Raw genomic sequence first — 20,486 nt, forward strand, 5'->3', positions numbered from 1 at the left:
TTCTCCCAAAAGTTTATTTATATTATTTGTATCTCCTTTGTGATCATTTATTCTCCTGCCTTCCGTGCTTTGTTCCTGGGGTTATCTATCAATATCAAAGATAAAAATAAATGTAGAATATTTACTCAATCCCATTGGCGTCCATGAGGTAAATATATACACAAGCCCTCACATCCCATGAAAGGGTAGCTTCTCGAGAGGTCAGTGGATTAAGTAAATTTCAATTATGGAACCTTTTGACGCTCATGTTAAATGGTTTCTTATTTTATCTTATTTATCTATTTATTTATTTCATTTTTGCTTCTCCATGGACGTTTTATTTGACTGAGGGAAAAACCCTTCGATGTAGTAACAACCTTGTAGATTTTATTCTGCCTAACGCCATTTTTTTTGTAACGTCACTTTTTTTCATTTGCTCTGTTGTCTGCTTATCTTCGACACTTATCTTTTTTTCCCCTATCCAATGTCTAATAAATTAAAAAAATCTTCTGTCAGATGTTTCTTACTTGATTAAAAAATAGAATTTTGTAATACGGATGTCTTTTGTTGACGATGTTTTCGCGGGCATTCAGGTGAGACATCTTACGGAGACTTTATGTAACACATTATGGGTTCAGCCAATAGCGGAGACTTTATATAACACATTATGGGTTCAGCCAATAGCCTAATAGTTTTGAGTCCCGTGACCGATTTCTGCCAATCGCAGGGCTTTCCTTCATAGCGAAAACGAAATCGGACAGGCGCCATCTTAGTTTTGAATTGGTTTGTGACGAGTGTGGACGATTTGTCTAAAGATTTGTGTGTTTTTTTTTCTTATTTTATAAAAAGTGCCGTTCCGAGTGCTTTGGAAAGGACCACGGTGTCCTTCCAAAAGAATATATATATATATTTTTTATATTATGTGATATCTGCAAGATGCAGCCAGGGATGGAAATTGCTTGAGAGTACATGGCGGCATATCTCAAATTCAATATTTTTCTTATGTTCAATCTGCATTAGTGGGAACAATATTTATTATACTTCTTCGAGTAAAAATCACGGGTGCTTCATTCATGCGTATGCCACCTTTTTCTCCAAAATCTATTTCCATCACTGGTGTTATAAATTCTGAAGGACGAGAAGATTGACCTGTGCTCGCCAGACTGCTGGACAAGAGCCTTCACTCTTCACCTAAGGTAAGTTCTAATTATGTGCTTCCCAGGTTTCTTGTCGGGTGAACTGCCCACAGTGAAGTTAGATTGATATAGGGTTACGATGTAATGAACGGCAAGGTCTGCCATATCTGCTTGGGTCTGGCAGATAGTTTAGGTAAAGGAGCTCACTGAAAGCTTGGGCTAGGTCACGTAGCCCAGTCAATGGTGTAATCAGTCACTCAACAACCCCAATCTCCAACCTAGCTCACCCATATGTTATTCTTTCTTTACGTGCGTGTGTGTGCTTGATGTCAAATTCATCAAATAAGTTCAACTTCTGGTAAAATTTTTGAATTGCACACCCACGCGATATAGCAATAGAAGGTAAAATTTTAGAAGTGCACATCTACGCGTTATAGCAGTAGAAAATTAAATGTTCATTTTTTGTATTCTAATACCTCAACGTAATATACTTTTTTTTTGTGGAAATCAATAACAGAAAAAATTGTTAAAAGCGATACATTAACGAACAAAGCTACGACGACTGCTTGAGATGCCATCTTTTTTTATAGATGCAAAACTCGAAGAAATTTAAATATGATAAATTCGTCTAACCTAACCTTCGTTTAGTAATTTGGAATCTGTAATTCTAGGGGTCACCAGAGTTGTCGTCGTCGTCAAGAGAATTTAATGGTTACATTAGAGATAAAAAGGTTGTTAGGAATCACATTGGTCCACTATTATCTGCTGACGGTCAACTTGAAAATTCAAATGAAGGAATGTGTAATATCTTAAACAATTATCTTAGCTCGGTATTCGTAAATGACCTCAAAGTGAACTCTAAACTGAAACCTGTGAAAAGCCTAGGGTAAACTTAATCACTACGGTAAATATAACAAAAGAAAAAATGAAAAGGTGTATAGATAAACTCAAAGTTAATAAAACACCAGGGCCTGACGGTTGGCATCCAAGAATCTTAAAGAAAATGAAAAATGAGATTGTTGTTCCATTAGAAATTATTTTCAAGAAACCATCATATCCGGAGATGTCCCAAGAGAATGGAAGCTAGCTAACGTTACTCCCATATTCAAAAAAGGTGACAAAAAGAAGCCAAATAACTATAGGCCTATAAGTTTGACTTCAATCGTAGGAAAAAATAATGGAAAGTATCATCAGAGATGCAATCGAACATCATTTAGAAAGTAACCGTTTGATAAATGATAGCCAGCATGGTTTCAGACGGAAACGTTCTTGCGTGACTAACTCGAATTCTACAACACAGTTATCTCGAATTATGACAAAAGAAACAATATAGATTTAATATATCTAGACTTTGCAAAAGCTTTTGATACCGTCCCACACGAAAGACTACTTACTAAATTAGCTTTATACGGAATAAGTGGTAGCCTATTAGGTTGGACTAGTAATTGGTTGAATGATCGAAAACAGAGTTGTTTTAAATGGAAAAACTTCTAGATGGAAAAATGTTACAAGTGGAGTTCCTCAGGGTTCCGTTCTTGGGCCACTTCTATTCATAGTATATATAAATGATATAGACCATGGACTAAAATCTACTGTTTCCAAATTTGCTGATGATACAAAACTGTGCGGAGTGGCAAATGATCACTCAAACCAATTAAATATTCAAGAAGATATACATAAATTACAGCAATGGTCTGAAAAGTGGCTAATGAAATTTAACACAAGTAAATGCAAGGTAATGTACATAGGTAAAAATAACACTAAGTACGATTACAAGTTATTTGGAAATTCGCTAACAAAAGTGGATAGTGAAAAAGATCTCGGCGTAATGATCAGTAACGACCTCAAATCATCCAAGCAGTGTATTTCAGCCTCTGAGAAAGCAAATAAGATTCTAGGACTGATTGCGCGATCTTTTGATTTCAAAAGTCCATCACTCATTAACAAGCTATATAAATCGTTAGTTCGCCCACATTTGGAATATGCTGTTTCCGTATGGTCAGCGAATCTCATTAAAGACATTGACAGACTGGAAAAAGTACAACGGCGAGCCACAAAACTGATTCCAAATATCAAAAATAAATCATACAAAAATCGACTAAAACATATGAATCTGTTTTCCCTAAAAAAGCGTAGACTCAGAGGTGACTTGATACAGGTCTTTAAGATTTTCAAGGGAATTGACAACATCAAAAGTGACCAAATTTTCACATTGAATGAGAATCAGACAAGAAACAATGGTCTCAAACTATCCGGAAATAGATTCAATTTGGAAGTAGGTAGAAACAACTTTGCCAACCGTGTAGTTAATGAATGGAATAAACTTCCTGCACAGGTAGTGCAATGTAGTTCAGTTCGAAGCTTTAAGAATCATTTAGATAAACACCTAAGCAAGATGCTGTAATGATTATAATTTATCTTATATTATTTGTTTTTGTTTTGTTATCATTTGTCTGTTTGATTTTCATTTATTATTAGTTATATGTCAATTTATTATTATTTGCTATTCACCTGTTTGTTTATTATTCAACTATACCTATGCATTTATTTATGTATTTTATTTGTTATTTACATTATTATAGTTTTTATTTATTATTTTATCATTGATATGATTTTTTTCGCATCCGACCTAGATATGGACCAAAAGGTCTCCTGTCGGCATGCTCCGCCTTTGTAATTCTTTGTAAGAATGTTGACGGCCGGTTTTGGCATCCGATAGGACTGCGGGGTTGCAAAGGAGTTTCATTGTTTGAAGAATAGCATGAAGCTCAGTTCCGTAGCACTGTTTTGAAAACATTTAGCGTGGTGACGTCACTTAGTGGGGAAACACACAGTACACAACGTGAACGCCATCGTCAATCTGACATTGACGGGACTGGACAAACTGGGCCTATCGTCGCAGCTCCGTTCGGTAGTGTATTTGCTTTTAGCAACGATTTTTGTTATTGATTTCCGCAAAGAAAAAAGTATATTACGTTGATTTATTATTTTCTATTGCTATATCGCGGAGGTGTGCATTTCTATAAAAAAAAAAAAAAAAAAAAAAAATGTCTATAAATCAACCATTTGAAAAATGAGAACAAGCGCTACAGAGGCGAATATTTACAGGAGACTGTAACCGTTTGACAGGTAGAATGTAAGAAAAGAGTACCACTCGGTAAGGAAGGGGTCAATCGAGAATGGCTGCATTTCTTCATCACTGCGGGAAAAGTGGTTAGGCCTAGGGGGGTTGCCACGGGGATGAATGAAATAGTCTGTCTGTAGCCGAAACACGGGAGAAAATGCCACCTGGAATGCAAGGGGGCAAGAAAGGGGCAGCAGGTCCTCAGAGACATGGCCAGTATGGGGATTCGAACCCGCTTGCCTCAGGGTTCGAGTCGACCACTTTGACCAAAGGACCACCTCACCTCCCAATCACTCCTTGGCACACTTTCTCCCGTATATACTATTCATTTTTATTATTTTGATTTAATTTCATTGATCAATTATTTTATGGTAGAGAAACTGCTGTATATTTAGATAACACAGTAGTGGGTGAAATATATATTTGCACATCTCCACTGCAGCCTGGATCAAGGAACTATATTCTTCACACGTTACGTTACGCTACGTCACATTACGTTACGCTACGTTACATTACGTTACTTTACGTTACTTTACGGAGGTATTGGGCGCAGGTCTTATTGGAGCTCTGTCTAGATCTTTTTCATCATATGATCTCGTACTTAATATATATATTCATACATTCCCTTCTAAAGTAAAATCCAAACGAAAAATATCCAAACATGAAATGTTAATTGGTGTTCAGAATACTGTTAAAAGGCTAATTTTGAGGCGCAAATGACTTAAAGTTCACCATTTAAATTTTTACTAATGTGAAACACATGCGGGACTCAAGTGAGTTCGTTTGAGAAGAAATAATTTCGATTACAGTTTCTTGTTTTTCGAATCTGAATAACAAATCACATTTGTGTCTTATATTGAATAGCTGAACGACGAACTACATCTTAAACATATACAAATATTAGACACATTGTTGAATTGTCGTCAGGAAAGTTCAGAATACTGTAAGCCAAGTTGTCTAGCAGCTTCCCAAGTTTAGGACATTTTACGAGAATAATGAATATGTGAAGGGGAGAGGGAGGGAGGGGGAAAGGGAGGGAGGGGAAGGGGGAGAGGGAGGGTGGGGGAGAGGGAGGGTGGGGGAGAGGGAGGGAGGGGAAGGGGGAGGGGGAGAGGGAGGGAGGGGAAGGGGAGGGGGAGAGGGAGGGAGGGGAAGGGGGAGGGGGAGAGGGAGGGAGGGGAAGGTAGAGAGGGGAAGGGGGAGCGGGAGAGGGAGGGAAGGGAAGGGGGAGCGGGAGAGGGAGGGAAGGGAAGGGGGAGGGGGAGAGGGAGGGAGGGGAAGGGGAGGAGGGGTGCGTGCGTGCGTGTGTGTGTGTGTGTGTGTACGTGCGTGTGCGTGTGTTTGTGTGCGTGTGTGTGTGTGTGTGTGTGTGTGTGTGTGTGTGTGTGTGTGTGTGTGTGTGTGTGTGTGTGTGAAAGACAGGGAGAGGGAGAGAGGGAGAGGGAGGGAGGGGAAGGGGGAGAGGGAGGGAGGGGGAGAGGGAGGGAGGGGAAGGGGGAATGGGAGAGGGAGGGAGGGGAAGGGGAGGGGGAGGGGGAGAGGGAGGGAGGGGGAAGGAGTGGGAGGGGGAGAGGGAGGGAGGGGGAGGGGGAGAGGTAGGGAGGGGAAGGGGGAGGGGAAGAGGGAGGGAGGGGGAGAGGGAGGGTGAGGGGAGGGGGAGGGCGAGGGGGAGTGAGAGGGTGCGCTTGTGTGCGTGCGTGCGTACGTCCGTGCGCACGCGCGCACATGTGTGTATACACTTCGGATCTGCTGCAGTCTCTGTGTGTGTGTGTGTGTGTGTGTGTGTGGGTAATAATAATAATAATAATAATAATAGAAGGTTTATTTCAATTGCAGTAGTACACTGACAATAATACATTGCAAAAGCTGATTAAGAATATAGGACTTAGAGTGTAAACACTGTAAAAGTTCACATAGAGTTGATTATGTGCACAATGGATGGGATGGTACTGTTTTTGTAGCGTTCAGTCCTTGGCACTTTCATTGGCACGAGCCTATTTCTGTGGTGTGTGTGTGTGTGTGTGTGTGTGTGTGTGTGTGTGTGTGTGTGTGTGTGTGTGTGTGTGTGTGTGTGTGTGTGTGTGTGTGTGTACGCGTGTGAGTGCGTGCGTGCCTTCGCGCGCGCGTGTGTGTGCGTGTGCGTTCGCGCGCGTGTGTGTGTGTGTGACCGCGCGCGTGTGTGTGTGTGTGCGTGCGTGTGTGCGTGTGCGTTCGCGCGCGTGTGTGTGTGTGTGAGCGCGCGTGTATGTGTGTGTGTGTGTGTGTGTGTGTGTGTGTGTGTGTGTGTGTGTGTGTGTGTGCACGTTTGCGTGCGTGTCCGCGCGCGTGTTTGCATTTGTGTGCGTGTGCGCGCGTGTGTGTGTATGTGTGTGTGTGTGTGTGTACGTGTGTGTGTGTGTGCGTGTGTGTGTGCGCGTGCGTGCGTGTGTGTGTGTGTGCGTGTGTACGCGCGCGTGTGTGCTTTTTTGTGCGTGTGTGCGCGCGCGCGCGCGCGCGCGTGTGTGTGTGTGTGTGTGTGTGTGTGTGTGTGTGTGTGTGTGTGTGTGTGTGTGTGTGTGTGTGTGTGTGTGTGTGTGTGTGTGTGTGTGTGTGCACGTTTGCGTGCGTGTCCGCGCGCGTGTGTGCATTTGTGTGCGTGTGCGCGCGTGTGTGTGTATGTGTGTGTGTGTGTGTGTGTGTGTGTATTCACTTGGTCTTTCACTTGGTCTTTGGATCACGTGTTGGACTAGTGATCGACAGCTATTTCCCTCCTGGAAGAGAGCTCAGAGCTCGTAGGTCCGATCTATGGGTAATGCTATGACCTTGCACACACACACACCCCCAACTCCCCGCCCACGAGAGTTGGAGTAACACCCCTCAGCGCTGCGATACTGATATATTTCAGCCCCGGGCGAGGGTCGTACGTGTGTGTGACTGTACGTGTGTGTGTGTGTGTGCGTGTGTGTGTGCGCGTGCGTGCGTGTGTGTGTGTGTGCGCGTGCGTGCGTGTGTGTGTGTGCGCGTGTACGCGCGCGTGTGCTTTTTTGTGCGTGTGCGCGCGTGTGCTTTTTTGTGCGTGTGCGCGCGTGTGTATGTGTGTGTGTGTGTGTGTGTGTGCGTGTGTGTGTGTGTGCGTGTGTGTGTGTGTGTGTGTGCACGTTTGCGTGCGTGTCCGCGCGCGTGTGTGCATTTGTGTGCGTGTGCGCGCGTGTGTGTGTATGTGTGTGTGTGTGTGTGTGTGTGTGTGTGTGTGTACGTGTATGTGTGTGTGCGTGTGTGTGTGCGCGTGCTTGCGTGTGTGTGTGTGTGCGCATGTGTGCGCGTGTACGCGCGCGCGTGTGCTTTTATGTGCGTGTGCGCGCGCGCGCGCGCGCGTGTGTGTGTGTGTGTGTGTGTGTGTGTGTGTGTGTGTGTGTGTGTGTGTGTGTGTGTGTGTGTGTGTACGTGTGTGTGAGTGCGTGTGTGGTCGTGCGCGCGTACGTGTGTGTGTGCGCGTGTGCGTGTGTGCATGTGCGTGCGTGTGTGCGTGTGGGCGCGCGTGTATGTATGTGTGTGTGTGCGCGCGTGTATGTATGTGTGTGTGTGCGCGCGCGCGTGTCTGTGTGTGCGTGTGTGTGCGCGTGTGTGTGTCTGTGTGTGGGAAAGAGGGAGATGGAGGGAAGGGGAAAGAAGTAGGTAGGGAGGGAGGGTGGGAGAGGGAGGGCGAGGGGGGGAGGGAGAAGGAGGGAGGGAGAGGGAGGTAAGGGGAGGGAGGGAGGGAGGGAGAGGGAGAATTTCGTAAAGGCGCCTTCAGCCGAAGAGGTAAGGAAGCTTAACAAAGCATAGTGATGATAGCACATCACTATCAAATAAGCGAGTGCTCCGGCTTAAATAAGAACCCCTCGAAAGACAAAATTTTGAGTACATAATTTCCCGAAATTTAACGGGGATGAACCAGATAAATTCTTTTCTATTTTCGAGAAGTTAGCACGTATGTACCAATGGCCTTTCAGCCAATGGATGCAGATAGTGTATGGTGCCCTCTCAGGAAAAGCTCTCGACACATTTATTGCACTTTCCGAAAGTCAGAGTAGTGATTATTATGTACTTAAATACAATATTCTACAAGCATACCAGCTTGTTCCTGAAGCCTACCGGCAACAATTCAGGAAATGTAGGAAATCCAAGCACGAGACCCACGTGGAGTACTTCCGACGAAAGCTCCGCTCGTTCACCCGGTGGGTGGAGAGCGAGAAGGCTCACGTAGACTTGGAGAAACTCCAAGAGTTAGTATTGATGGAGGATATTAGAAATAATATCCCTCCAGATGTGCGAGCCAACTTGGATCAGCGAGGTATTCGTACCTTGGTAGAGGCTGGCCCAGCGCCCGACTGTTACCATTTAACTAATCCTAGAATGCATTCCAGGTCTCACCCTGCCTTGCCCCAAAGCTTCACCCCCACTAGGGACTCCAAGCCAATCGGACCTCCACAGCCTCCTCGACCGACGGCCCACTCATCATCTGTTTCATCTACCTCAGGTAAGCCCATTGATAGTGAGACCAGGGGATCTACCCCTTACTGGAGGCAGGAGCTATTGCAAGTATTGCAAAAGGCCAGGACATCATGTTGATGACTGTTTCAAACTACAACAAAAATAGGCTCCTCTCCAAGGGTCCCCCTCTCTCTCGATCAATGTGGCCGAGCAATCGGAAAGTTTTTTGGAGCCCTGTCTCACTGCTGTTAGCCCATCAGTTGTCCCAGATAATTCTTCCCCACCTATGTTATCAACATTTGAACCATTCTGTTCTTCTGGTTCAGTGGGCCTTTATCAAGATAGCCCACCCACAATTATCAAGCTTCTGAGAGACACAGGCTCAGCCTTATCACTAATTACAAAAGATGTGGCTGCTTTGATAGATGCATATTATACTGGCAATTAGGTCCTTGTGAGCGGTTTAACAGGCGGGTCACATATCCCTATATGCCTAGTATACTTGCGGCCAGATGTTAGGACAGGTTATGCCCAGGTAGGAGTAGTCGACAAGTTACCTGTAGAAGGAGTTTCACTCCTTATAGGAAATGACCTCGCCAGGGGCACGATGTTACCTAATGCCATAGTCTCCTTGTGTCCCTCTACCGAAAATAATACTTCCCAATTAGAGGCAGACATTCCGGGCATATTCTCTGCATGTGCTGTTACTCGTAGCATGAGCCGCAGGGTGGAGGCAGAGATTAGCATGCATAAAGAGGATGCTCATGTTGGTGTAATTACCCCCCAACCTAGTGACCTTGCTGATTTAAATCTTGGTGATTTTTTTTTTAAACTTCACCACCAGGTGACCTGCAGAATAGGTTTGATAGCGAAAACGACTCAGAGGGAGACAATGTTACCACCCTGGATAGTTTTGGTTCCTCCCCAGTCACTAGGAGTAAGCTCGTTCATCTCCAAAAAGAGGACCCTGAACTAGCCAGTTGTTTCCGTAGAGCTATTAGTGAAGAGGAAGCTAAGTCTGAATGTAACTGCTATTACCTTAGCTCAGACATATTGATGCAGAAGTTCCGTCCTACTGATTCCCCTGCAAATTACCCTTGGTCTGTCCGTCACCAAACAATGGTCTCAAATCCATTACGGAAGGAGATCCTGGGTATTGCTCATGATGGGGTAGGAGGACATTTGGGAGTTAGGAAGACTAGTGCAAAAATTCTAGCTCATTTCTATTGGCCTAAAATGAAGAAAGATATTAGTTCCTACATTAGTACATGTCACCGTTGTCAGGTAGCAGGGAAACCGCACCCCAGTGTTAAACCGTTCCCTCTACAACCTATCCCTGTCATTGAGGAACTTTTTGGCAGAATTGTCATAGATTGCGTTGATCCTCTGCCAAAGACCCCCTGTCACCCCCGCGTCCGTCGTCTCCTCTCAGAGCGTTTCTATTCTCTCTAAAATTTGTCCTAAGGCCCCATGCCTTGGTCTTCTTGGGGGTGAATAAAATAGGGTGTAGTTTTTCTCTGAAGCTTGTTGGTCTAAATCAGCCCGAGAATCCCAGCCGGAATTCTCTACATCACGTCAAGCCACTTTCGTTCTGACATCACTCTTTCATTCATCCAATAGTCTTTTACTTCTCAAACAAGTGACACACCTGAAGGACGTGACTTTCCTTTCTGCAGCAATGATTTTTCTCCTCCACCTTTTTTCTCCAATTGGAGAGGCTGTTATACTCTTCTAAACTATGTCACAATGTAAGCATTATGTCGTAACAAAAAATGGCTTGTCCGCTTACAAACAATTAAAAGACAACAATGTCGCAACCCCCAGGCGACACTCCGCATTTAACTACCTCAGCACTTTTAAATATATTCAAGGCGCGAGTCTGACTCAGATATCCTTGGCGCCTGTCAGCCGTCGGCCGTTGCCTCACAAGTTTTCATAACTGACCCTGGATTAGCATTCGTTCTCCATCTACCTCTCGATCTACTCTGATCTACCTTTAATGTCTACCTCTATCTACCGACCTCTTACAGGGCTCGGCAGCTACCGTTGGTCGTCCCGACCAATTTCTTATTTCCCTCTTACAGGGCTTGCTAATATATACTTGAAATTCATTCTAATAAGCTAACCTACTATATTTTAAAGAAATAAGCAACCCTCAAAAATGCACAAAATAATTCAAGCAGATTAAATGTAAATAACATGCATGTAAACTTTATAAGGCATAGATCAAAATAAATTGCAAGGTTCCTTAAGAACACAGTTTTCAATGGTTTCATCATCTTTTCAAAGATGATAGCAGTATCCAATAATTCATGTAAATGATAGTGAATAATACATAATACATGTAATTAAGCAGATAATTTGCAAGACTCACTACTTTAGAGTTAAAAGTTGTTGCTGTCTCTTCTTGCATTTCAATATTCATTATTATTATTTTTCAACATACTTAATTCATTTTCAAAGACAGTCTGAATGCTTCATAAATTATCTGAATACTTATGTGAGAGGTCCTTAAGGTTCCAAGTCAGACCACAGTGGATCCAAGGTCTCCATGTATCTGCTTGACACCAAGTTCCAGTTGTTTAGGTCTCCCATCCCAAGTACATACATATGGCAAACAATACTATCTGTAAAATACATCAAGTTTAATATTCAACCCACAAAGAATAACATTATAATATTCCCTATACTCTTCAGGTTTCCCAACATTGATACACAGGGTATCACAACTGTCATTTTCAATTAAGTCACTGATCTGCAATTTCACTTTCTTTATGTCGTCTAAATGGCATATCACTTCTTCCATTGTGTCTAAGTGTTTAAGTGCAAATTTATTACCACCTGCAGAATCAACTACCCATATATGGACCAGTGTACCTTAGTGAAAGTTTATTATTGGGTGAATGTAGATTGACCATGACTAAATCTCCTAGTTTCAATTCTAGTTTATGTGCTATTTTGTGTTGTTTCTTCATCTCTTGTGAATATTCCTGCATATGTTTCCTAATTCTTTGGTGAATATTTTGAAAAGTATTTATTCTATTCAGTATACAATCATCTATATTATACACAGGTTTCTGGTCTGCAGTCAAAATTTTATATGGAAGAGTTTTGTCTTCCCCAAAAATTATAAAATGAGGTGTATCACCTGTTGCTACATTGATTTGATTATTCAAAGTACGCTTAACACAAGGAATCCAAGTGTCCCAAGTTATACTATGAGGACTTATCATGCTTCTAAGACATGTAATTATTTTCATATTTAATCTTTCTACTACCCCATTACTTTGTGGATGATTCACTAAGATATTGACTTTTTGATCTTAAATAAACTACATAATTTTTCCAAGATTTTGTTATTAGATTCAGTTCCATTGTCTGAAATTGGAGTCTTAGGTGTAGTGAAATTACAGATTATCTGATCATAGATTACTGAAGCAATAGTTTCAGCTCTCTTATTTGGAATGGGTTGTAAAATACAAAATCTTGAAAAATAATCAATAGCAACAAATACATATTTATATCCATTCTCAGACATAGATAGCTCTAATGTGTCCAGGTGAACTCTTTCCCAAGGTTTTTGTGGAATGGGATAGGTAAGTATAGGAGCAGGTTTTGGTGTATTTCCTCTCACCCTAACACAATTTATGCAATTTTCTATATAATCATATATACATTTCTTCATACCTGGCCAAAAGTGTTTAAGTTGTGCTTGTCTATAAGTTTTATCCTTTCCTGGATGTGAGCTACAATCACTATCATGAAGTAACTTCAATATCTCATTTACAAGAGTTTGGGGTATTACCAACTGATTTACAGGCCCTCTAGAAATATCTTTCCCACTTACAACTGTTTTTATATACAAAAGTCCATTAATCAATTGAAATTCCTCTATCTTATACCCCTTTGGTAGCTTTGGAGGATTTCCTCTTGGGTTCATCAAATACTTGATTAATGATTCACATCTTTTATCATCCCTCTGTTCTCTTATCAGCATTTCTTCATCTAAAGTTACTAATTCCTCTATACTACAAACAAAATTAATCAACCCAGTTCCAGTCATTGGTTGACTAATGTTTCTAGAAAGTGCATCTGCAGATACATTCTTTCTACCCGGAATATATTCAAATTGAACTTCATAGCACTGAAGTATTGCAGACCACCTAGCAAGTCGGCCCCTTAGATTCTTATACTTAAATAAGTTCTGAATAGCTGTATGATCAGTCCAAACTCTGATTGGATATCCTAATATCATATCCCTAAAACTTTCTAAAGAATAATTAACTGCTAAAGTTTCTTTTTCTGTTATAGAGTAGTTTCTCTCCGCACTATTACAAAGTCTTGATGTGTAAGCGATTGGCTTCAAAGTTCCATTTCTCTCTTGCATCAGTAGGCCTCCTAATCCTATGTCAGACGCATCAGTGCAAAGAATGAATTCTTTTCCATAATCAGGAATTCTTAGAATGGGGGAACTCGTGAGTTAATCTTTCAGCTTGTCAAAAGCTTGCTGCTGTGCAGGTCCCCCTATGAACTTTGAATCCTTCCTCAGCAAAGAACTTAATGGATTAGCAATGTCAGCATATCGTTGAATAAATTTTCTATAATATCCGGTCAATCCCAAAAAGCTCCTAACCTTGTCTACATTGATCGGAACCGGAAAATTCTTTACAGCGTCAATCTTTGAATTCACTATACTAGGTACATGTCTGTCTATCTTATGTCCTAAATAAATAACACTGTCTTGCAAGAACTTACAATTTTCAAGTTTTACTTTTAATCCTGCTTCTACTAGTCTTCAGAATATCAAATCTAATTTCTTAAAGTAATGCACTGCAGTCTGAGAAACTATTAAAATGCAATCTAGAAATACACTGGTAGTATTTCCTAACAATCCATCTCTCACCGCCACACCCTTGGGCTCAGGATTCTCATGTCTACCTTCATGTGCACTGTATCCGACTCTGTACTTGTGGCGCAGGTTTCGACCAAATCGCTGACCTTCGGATTTTCGCTCAAATTTCATGGGGATTTGAGATTTGAGATTTTTGGCATTTTAGGTCATTTTGGTCACCACCGATTTACCCGCTATCACACCCACAGGTCCGGGGCGGCCTGGGATGCCCTCGAGTCCAATGGCACACCAGTCAGGCACACGGTATGGCTGCCACAGGCCTAAACGTCATGAATGGGTCAAAAGGTCCAAATTTTGGAGGGCTCTCACCGCCACACCCTTAGTCTCAGCATTCTCATGTCTACCTTCATGTGCACTGTATCCGACAATCTAATTGTGGCGCAAGTTTCGACCAAATCGCTCACCTTCGGATTTATGGCATTTTGGGTCATTTTGGTCACCACCGATTTACCCGCTATCACACCCACAGGTCCGGCAAGGCCTGGGATGCCCTCCAGTCCAATGGCACACCAGTCAGGCCAAAGGTATGGCTGCCACAGGCCTAAACGTCATGAATGGGTCAAAAGGCCCAAGTTTGGAGGGCTCTCACTTCCACACCCTAGGTCTCAGGATTCTCATGTCTACCTTCCTGTGCACCTTATCCGACTCTCTACCTGTGGCGCAAGTTTCGACCAAATCGCTCACCTTCGGATTTTCACTCAAATTTCATGGGGTACCCTCTTTGAGATTTTGGCCATTTTGGCTCATTGGTCACCTCCACTGATTTACCCGCTATCACACCCACAGGTCCGGCAAGGCCTGGGATGCCCTCCAGTCCAATGGCACACCAGTCAGGCCAAAGGTATGGCTTTCCACAGGCCTAAACGTCATAAATGGGCCAAAAGGCCCAATTTGGAGGGCTCTCACCGCCACACCCTTGGTCTCACGATTCTCATGTCTACCTTCATGTGCACCCCATCCGACTCTCTACTTGTGGCGCAAGTTTCGATCAAATCGCGAACCTTCGGATTTTCACTCCAATTCCATGGGGCCCCCTTTGAGATTTTGGCCATTTTGTGCCATTTTGGTCACCTCCACCGATTTACCGGCTATCACAGCCACAGGTCCGGCAAGGCCTGGGATGCCCTCCAGTCCAATGGCACACCAGTCAGGCCAACGGTATCCCTGCCACAGGCCTAAACGTCATTACTGGCTCAAAAGCCCCAACTTTGGAGGGCTCTCACCGCCACACCCTTGGTCTCACGATTCTCATGTCTACCTTCATGTGCACCCCATCCGACTCTCTACTTGTGGCGCAAGTTTCGACCATTTTGGGCCATTTTGGTCACCTCCACCGATTTACCCGCTATCACACCCACAGGTCCGGCAAGGCCTGGGCACCCTATCCCACTTTATACTTGTGGCGCAAGTTTGGACCAAATCGCTGACCTTCGGATTTCCCCCCAAATTCCATGGGGTACCCCCTTTGAGATTTTTTTTATTTTGGGCCATTTTGGTCACCTCCACCGATTTACCCGCTATGACACCCACAGGTCCGGCAAGGCCTGGGATGCCCTGCAGTGCAATGGCACACCAGTCAGGCACACGGTATCCCTGCCACAGGCATAAACGTCAAAAGGCCCAACTTTGGAGGGCTCTCACCGCCACACCCAACAACTGTTACCCTCCTGGATGAGAACCTACAGCTCATGGTTTGATCTATGGGTAATATTGTGACCTTACACACACACACACACACACACACACACACACACACACACACACACACACACACACACACACACACACACACACACACACACACACACACAACTCCTTGCCCACCAGAGTTGGAGTGCCGGCTTGCAGTGTGTGCATGTGTTTAACATTATGAACTCTCTCATTCAGAGTGCTAGGGCAAAGGATGCAGGGCGGAGCTAGTTAATCCGACACAAAATAGGCTTGGCCACAGATTCAAACTACCCCTGATGCAATCGCCACAAAGATGCACAGAGCACCTTAAATTACAATACCCCACACTAACAGTCCGTAGACACGATATATCTACCTTGAGTGACTTGTGGACCTGTTTGTTACTGGTTACATGAAGATAGGCTTTCTGCAAGAGAGATTAGGGAGAATGGACTGATCAGTTGGTTCCATCATGGTTCAACTCTTTGCATGTGAATGTCGAATATAATTTTCAAAGTTAAGATGGCAACTGTCCATATGTATGGGTTTAAAGAACAACAAACTGATTTTACATGATGAAATACTAATGGACAGTTGCCATCTTACATATGTATGTAAGATGGCAACTGTCCATATGTATGGATTTAAAGAGTAACAAACTGGTTTTACATGATGAAATACTAATGTACTTCATACATCTGGACAGTTGCCATCTTACATATGTATGTAAGATGGCAACTGTCCATATGTATGGATTTAAAGAGTAACAAACTGGTTTTACATGATGAAATACTAATGTACTTCATACATCTGGACAGTTGCCATCTTACATATGTATGTAAGATGGCAACTGTCCATATGTATGGATTTAAAGAGTAACAAACTGGTTTTACATGATGAAATACTAATGTACTTCATACATCTGGACAGTTGCCATCTTACATATGTATGTAAGATGGCAACTATCCATATGTATGGATTTAAAGAGTAACAAACTGGTTTTACATGATGAAATACTAATGTACTTCATACATCTGGACAATTGCCATCTTATGTAAGATGGCAACTGTCCATATGTATATGGATTTAAAGATTAACAAACTGGTTTTTACATGATGAAATACTAACGTACTTCTGCAACTTTTCAGAAAGGGAAGATCAAGAACTCTCCCACAAAGTGCTCCTTCATCACGTGTATCCTCCTGATTCCGTTTGGTATTTTGCCGGGCATCATTGCCCTCTGTTGTTGTTGTCAGGAGCCCAAGTGTAACAAGAATTTATTATACTGATATACCTTCGACTCCACTCGGATGTAACTGTTATACCAAAATTAAAATGAGCAAATGACTGGTATTGTTTGTAAGTAAATACTGAAAATGTGAATTACTATTAAGTATCTAAATACTTAATAACAATTCATTTTCAGTATTTGCTTATAAACAATACCACTCGTTCAGTCATTTTAATTTGCCTTTGGCTTGGCTACCTCTCTTGATAGGGGGAAAGCCCTTGGTATATAGATAGACGAGATTATTAAGCACTAAACTGTTAATTCTTTTATCTCAAAATATCAATTAGTCTTTATATTCAAACTAAGCAGTTCTGTTATAACCTTAGGGATTCAAATATTTAGTATAACAAAAGCTTTCAAAAGAGGTAACACAAATGTATTTTTATAAATACGGTCATGATTTACATTTTCCACTATTCAATTTTGTATATCAAATATATATTTTACATCCAAAATGTGATTTCTATATACCCTTTTGTCTCGCTATGGAAAATTCTGTAGTAGATTTTTTATCCATGCACATAATTTCCTTGTTCCACCCAGAAAAGGATTTTGCAATGATGAAAGTCCCATAGTTTAAGAAAGTTCACAGAAAAGGAGTTATGAGAGTTCAAAATGAACTCCTGGTATTCCAGGGTTTTGTGTAATAATATCTCGCTGACAAGGCCCTCACGTAAGCTACTGTGCCGGAATAGTGCCAAATCACTGGCACCCTCTCTGGACTACAACATACAATGGCAAAACTCCCTTCGACGTAGTCAACCACTCTATAGTCATAGACAAACTGAGACTATTGGGAGTACACGGCCCATTGCTGTCATGGATCATAGATTTTTTATTTGGTCGCACAATGCAAGTCTCAGTTTCAGGGTTTACCAGCTCCTCCAGAAATGTCCTCAGTGGGGTCCCCCAGGGCTCAGTCTTGGGCCCCCTCTTATTCCTAGTGTACATTAACTCCCTGCCAACATATATCCACTCAAAATGCAACATATATCCACTCAAAATGCTACGAAGAGACTCCAGTTCCCCTTCAGCCGAAGACATAGGAATCTGCCAGAGGAACATAGATACAGTATACAGAGTTGCTGACTCCTGGGGCCTGCGCTTCAACCTGGACAAGTGTGCTGTACTACGTTGCCAAAGAGGCTCAACAGACATCAACCTAGGTCCCCAGCATCATTATATAATGGACACCACCGCTCTCTCTATTGAGACTGCACATAAAGACTTGGGTATCACAGTTGATTGTAACTTGAAATTTCATACTCATATTTCAAAAACTGTAAAGAAGGCAGCAGGTCTAGCAAATAATTTACTAAGATCAACACTCTGTCGTGACAAGGACTTCATGATCACCCTGTTTAAATCCCACATCAGACCACTGTTGGAGTTTGGATCCACTGTATGGAACACTGGATACCTAGGTGACCTTACGCTCCTGGAATCTACGCAACGCAGGTGGACTAAACAAATAATTGGAATGGCAGAGCTTAGCTATGCAGACCGTCTGCTAACTTTAGATCTTTATTCAATCTCAGTCTCTCTCAATCTCAGTCAGTCTCTCTCTCAATCTCAGTCAGTCTCTCTCAATCTCAGTCAGTCAGTCTCTCTCAATCTCAATCAGTCTCCCTCAATCTCAGTCAGTCTCTCTCAATCTCAGTCAGTCTCTCTCAAACTCAATCAGTCAGTCTCAATCTCAGTCAGTCTCTCCTCACCCAATCAATCTCTCCCAATGTCAATCACTTAATCACTCTCAATCACTCAATTTCTCTGTCATCCTCTATCTCTCACTGTCAATCTCAATCACTCAATCTGCCTCAATCTTTTTCTCAATCAATTTCTCGATCTCAATCCCTCAGTCAACCTATCAATCAATTTATCAGTCTCTCAATTTCAGTAAATCTCTCACTAAATGTCAGGGGGGTACAAATAAATGGTTTGTATACTCGGTATTATTGAGAATTCGGGCGAGAGAGAAAGAAACACCAAGGTAACACAACACGTGTTTTTATTTGGATATAACACAGAGCACTATCTTATCTACATCTCCACACAAATATAAAATATAATAATCACCAGCGTGATGTCTACAAGACTACAAGACTACAATATATACTACACTCCTCCTTGTGTGACGAGTCTCCGTTTGTGTCCTGCTGCGGACGGGCGCACGTCTCCTCCTTGTGTGACGAGTCCCCGTTGTTGTCCTGGTGCGGACGGGCACACGTCTCCTCCTTGTGTGACGAGTCCCCGTTGTTGTCCTGGTGCGGACGGGCGCACGTCTCCTCCTTGTGTGACGAGTCCCCGTTGTTGTCCTGGTGCGGACGGGCACACGTCTCCTCCTTGTGTGACGAGTCCCCGTTGTTGTCCTGGTGCGGACGGGCGCACGTCTCCTCCTTGTGTGACGAGTCCCCGTTGTTGTCCTGGTGCGGACGGGCGCACGTCTCCTCCTTGTGTGACGAGTCCCCGTTGTCGTCCTGGTGCGGACGGGCGCACGTCTCCTCCTTGTGTGACGAGTCCCCGTTTGTGTCCTGCTGCGGACGGGCGCACGTCTCCTCCTTGTGTCCTGTTCCTCGTGGTCTCCCTCCGTCCCGGCGCCCTCCCTCCGTGGAACTGGGAGGGGAGGGGGGGGGGGTCCGCCCTCAACGGCAGACGGCCGTAAGGTGTGTGTCCGTCCTCCTTCATTTTTTTTTTTACATTTATTGATTTACAAGAAATACATCTTGTTTGGGTCTCTACCCATATTCCTAGAAGGCATACAAGTATGCCTTTTACAATAAGTTACATGTACATTTGTTTAAATATGACAATATATGTTGCGCTGTACGGTCTCCACGATCTAGCCGACGTGGTTAGTGTCCTATGAGTCCGTCGCGTCCCATCCGGTCCAGCCGACGTAGTTCCTGCACCCGTCGCGTCCCATCCGGTCCAGTCTAAGGCATCATGCGCAGTTACCTAGGTGAAGAAAAGAAAGCATTAGTCCTTGGCTTAAGTTGAAATGTGTCATAAGTCAAAAAATCAGCAAGAGAGTACAGTCGAACAGAACCCATCCGTATCATCTGGGGGGCGGCACTTGAAGGAGGCGTCCCAGCTGATACGAGTTAAGGGACATCGTCAGTCGACGGATGAGTCCCCCAGCCGAGGTCCTGGGGCCCACACGTAGAAATCTGGTCGCTGGGCAAAGGGCCACATAATGATCTAGCCCGTTTGCGCCGGCCTCTCCACAGTGGATGCAGGCCTCCGGCTGTCCCGTCACCTCCGAGAAGCATCGATACCCGAGACGGAGTCGATGAAGGGTGACTTCCTCTATCCTGGAGAGACGGACTCCAGGGGTCAGTCGCTCATACGCTGTGGCAACTTGATACCAGCGTGCTGACGGCCTCTGGGCTGTTAGGTTCCTATGGCTTTGTAGTTCCCTCTTGGCCATCGCTCTCGTTGCAATGGCCAAGATCTCAGTTCGGCTCGGGAGGACACCGATTCCGCCTTCCATGTCCCCTGTGGCCGCTCTTCTGGCCACCCTGTCTGCCGCTTCATTTCCCTGGATGCCGATGTGTCCCGGCACCCAGTTGAGGACGACTGATCTCCCTTGCTGACGGAGGGCCTTGAGCTGAAACAACAGTGAGGTCATTAGTTTTTTCTGGTCATTGTGATAAATTTTAGATATTAATTGCAACAGAGCTAAACTATCTGTGTGCACAACTACATTACGTTGGTGGGTGTTGAGAGCATGGGTCAATGCTAGACCCACTGCAACACCCTCTGCTTGCGTCGAGCAGCGAGTGCCCAACACCCTTACTCCCTGTTCCTCGTCCTTCGTGACAAACGCTGCACCTGCCACGTTGTGTACGGGATCCACGGAGCCGTCTGTGAAATAGACGACGCAGTTTTCCTGGGCGACAGATCTCATTGTGGCCTCCGCAT

At 43.7% G+C, this 20,486-nt stretch overlaps 2 protein-coding genes across 3 annotated transcripts; both read left to right on the forward strand.

The window, feature by feature from the left end:
• Nucleotides 1-642: 642 nt before the first annotated feature.
• Nucleotides 643-17,020, forward strand: LOC143040992 (uncharacterized). Of its 2 annotated transcripts, none has more exons than XR_012967768.1 (3): nt 643-1,175; nt 8,625-8,737; nt 16,423-17,020. XR_012967768.1 is itself a non-coding variant. In XM_076212495.1 (3 exons), exons 1-3 carry the CDS (start codon nt 8,191-8,193, stop codon nt 16,542-16,544), a joined length of 480 nt encoding a protein of 159 aa, XP_076068610.1. In that variant the 5' UTR covers nt 8,014-8,190; the 3' UTR covers nt 16,545-17,020. The 2 variants fall into 2 exon arrangements, 1 of the variants encoding a protein (XP_076068610.1); XM_076212495.1 differs by lacking the exon at nt 643-1,175 and adding an exon at nt 8,014-8,435.
• Nucleotides 17,021-17,568: 548 nt separating this feature from the next.
• LOC143036611 (uncharacterized) lies at nt 17,569-18,627 on the forward strand. The gene is made up of 2 exons (XM_076204175.1): nt 17,569-18,118; nt 18,593-18,627. The coding sequence occupies exons 1-2, from the start codon at nt 17,569-17,571 to the stop codon at nt 18,625-18,627; spliced, it is 585 nt and encodes a 194-aa protein (XP_076060290.1).
• Nucleotides 18,628-20,486: the final 1,859 nt, after the last annotated feature.

The sequence above is a fragment of the Oratosquilla oratoria genome, chromosome 2 (assembly GCF_046742065.1).
Source record: "Oratosquilla oratoria isolate Oo_2021 chromosome 2, ASM4674206v1, whole genome shotgun sequence".
Classification (NCBI taxonomy): Eukaryota; Metazoa; Arthropoda; class Malacostraca; order Stomatopoda; family Squillidae; genus Oratosquilla; species Oratosquilla oratoria.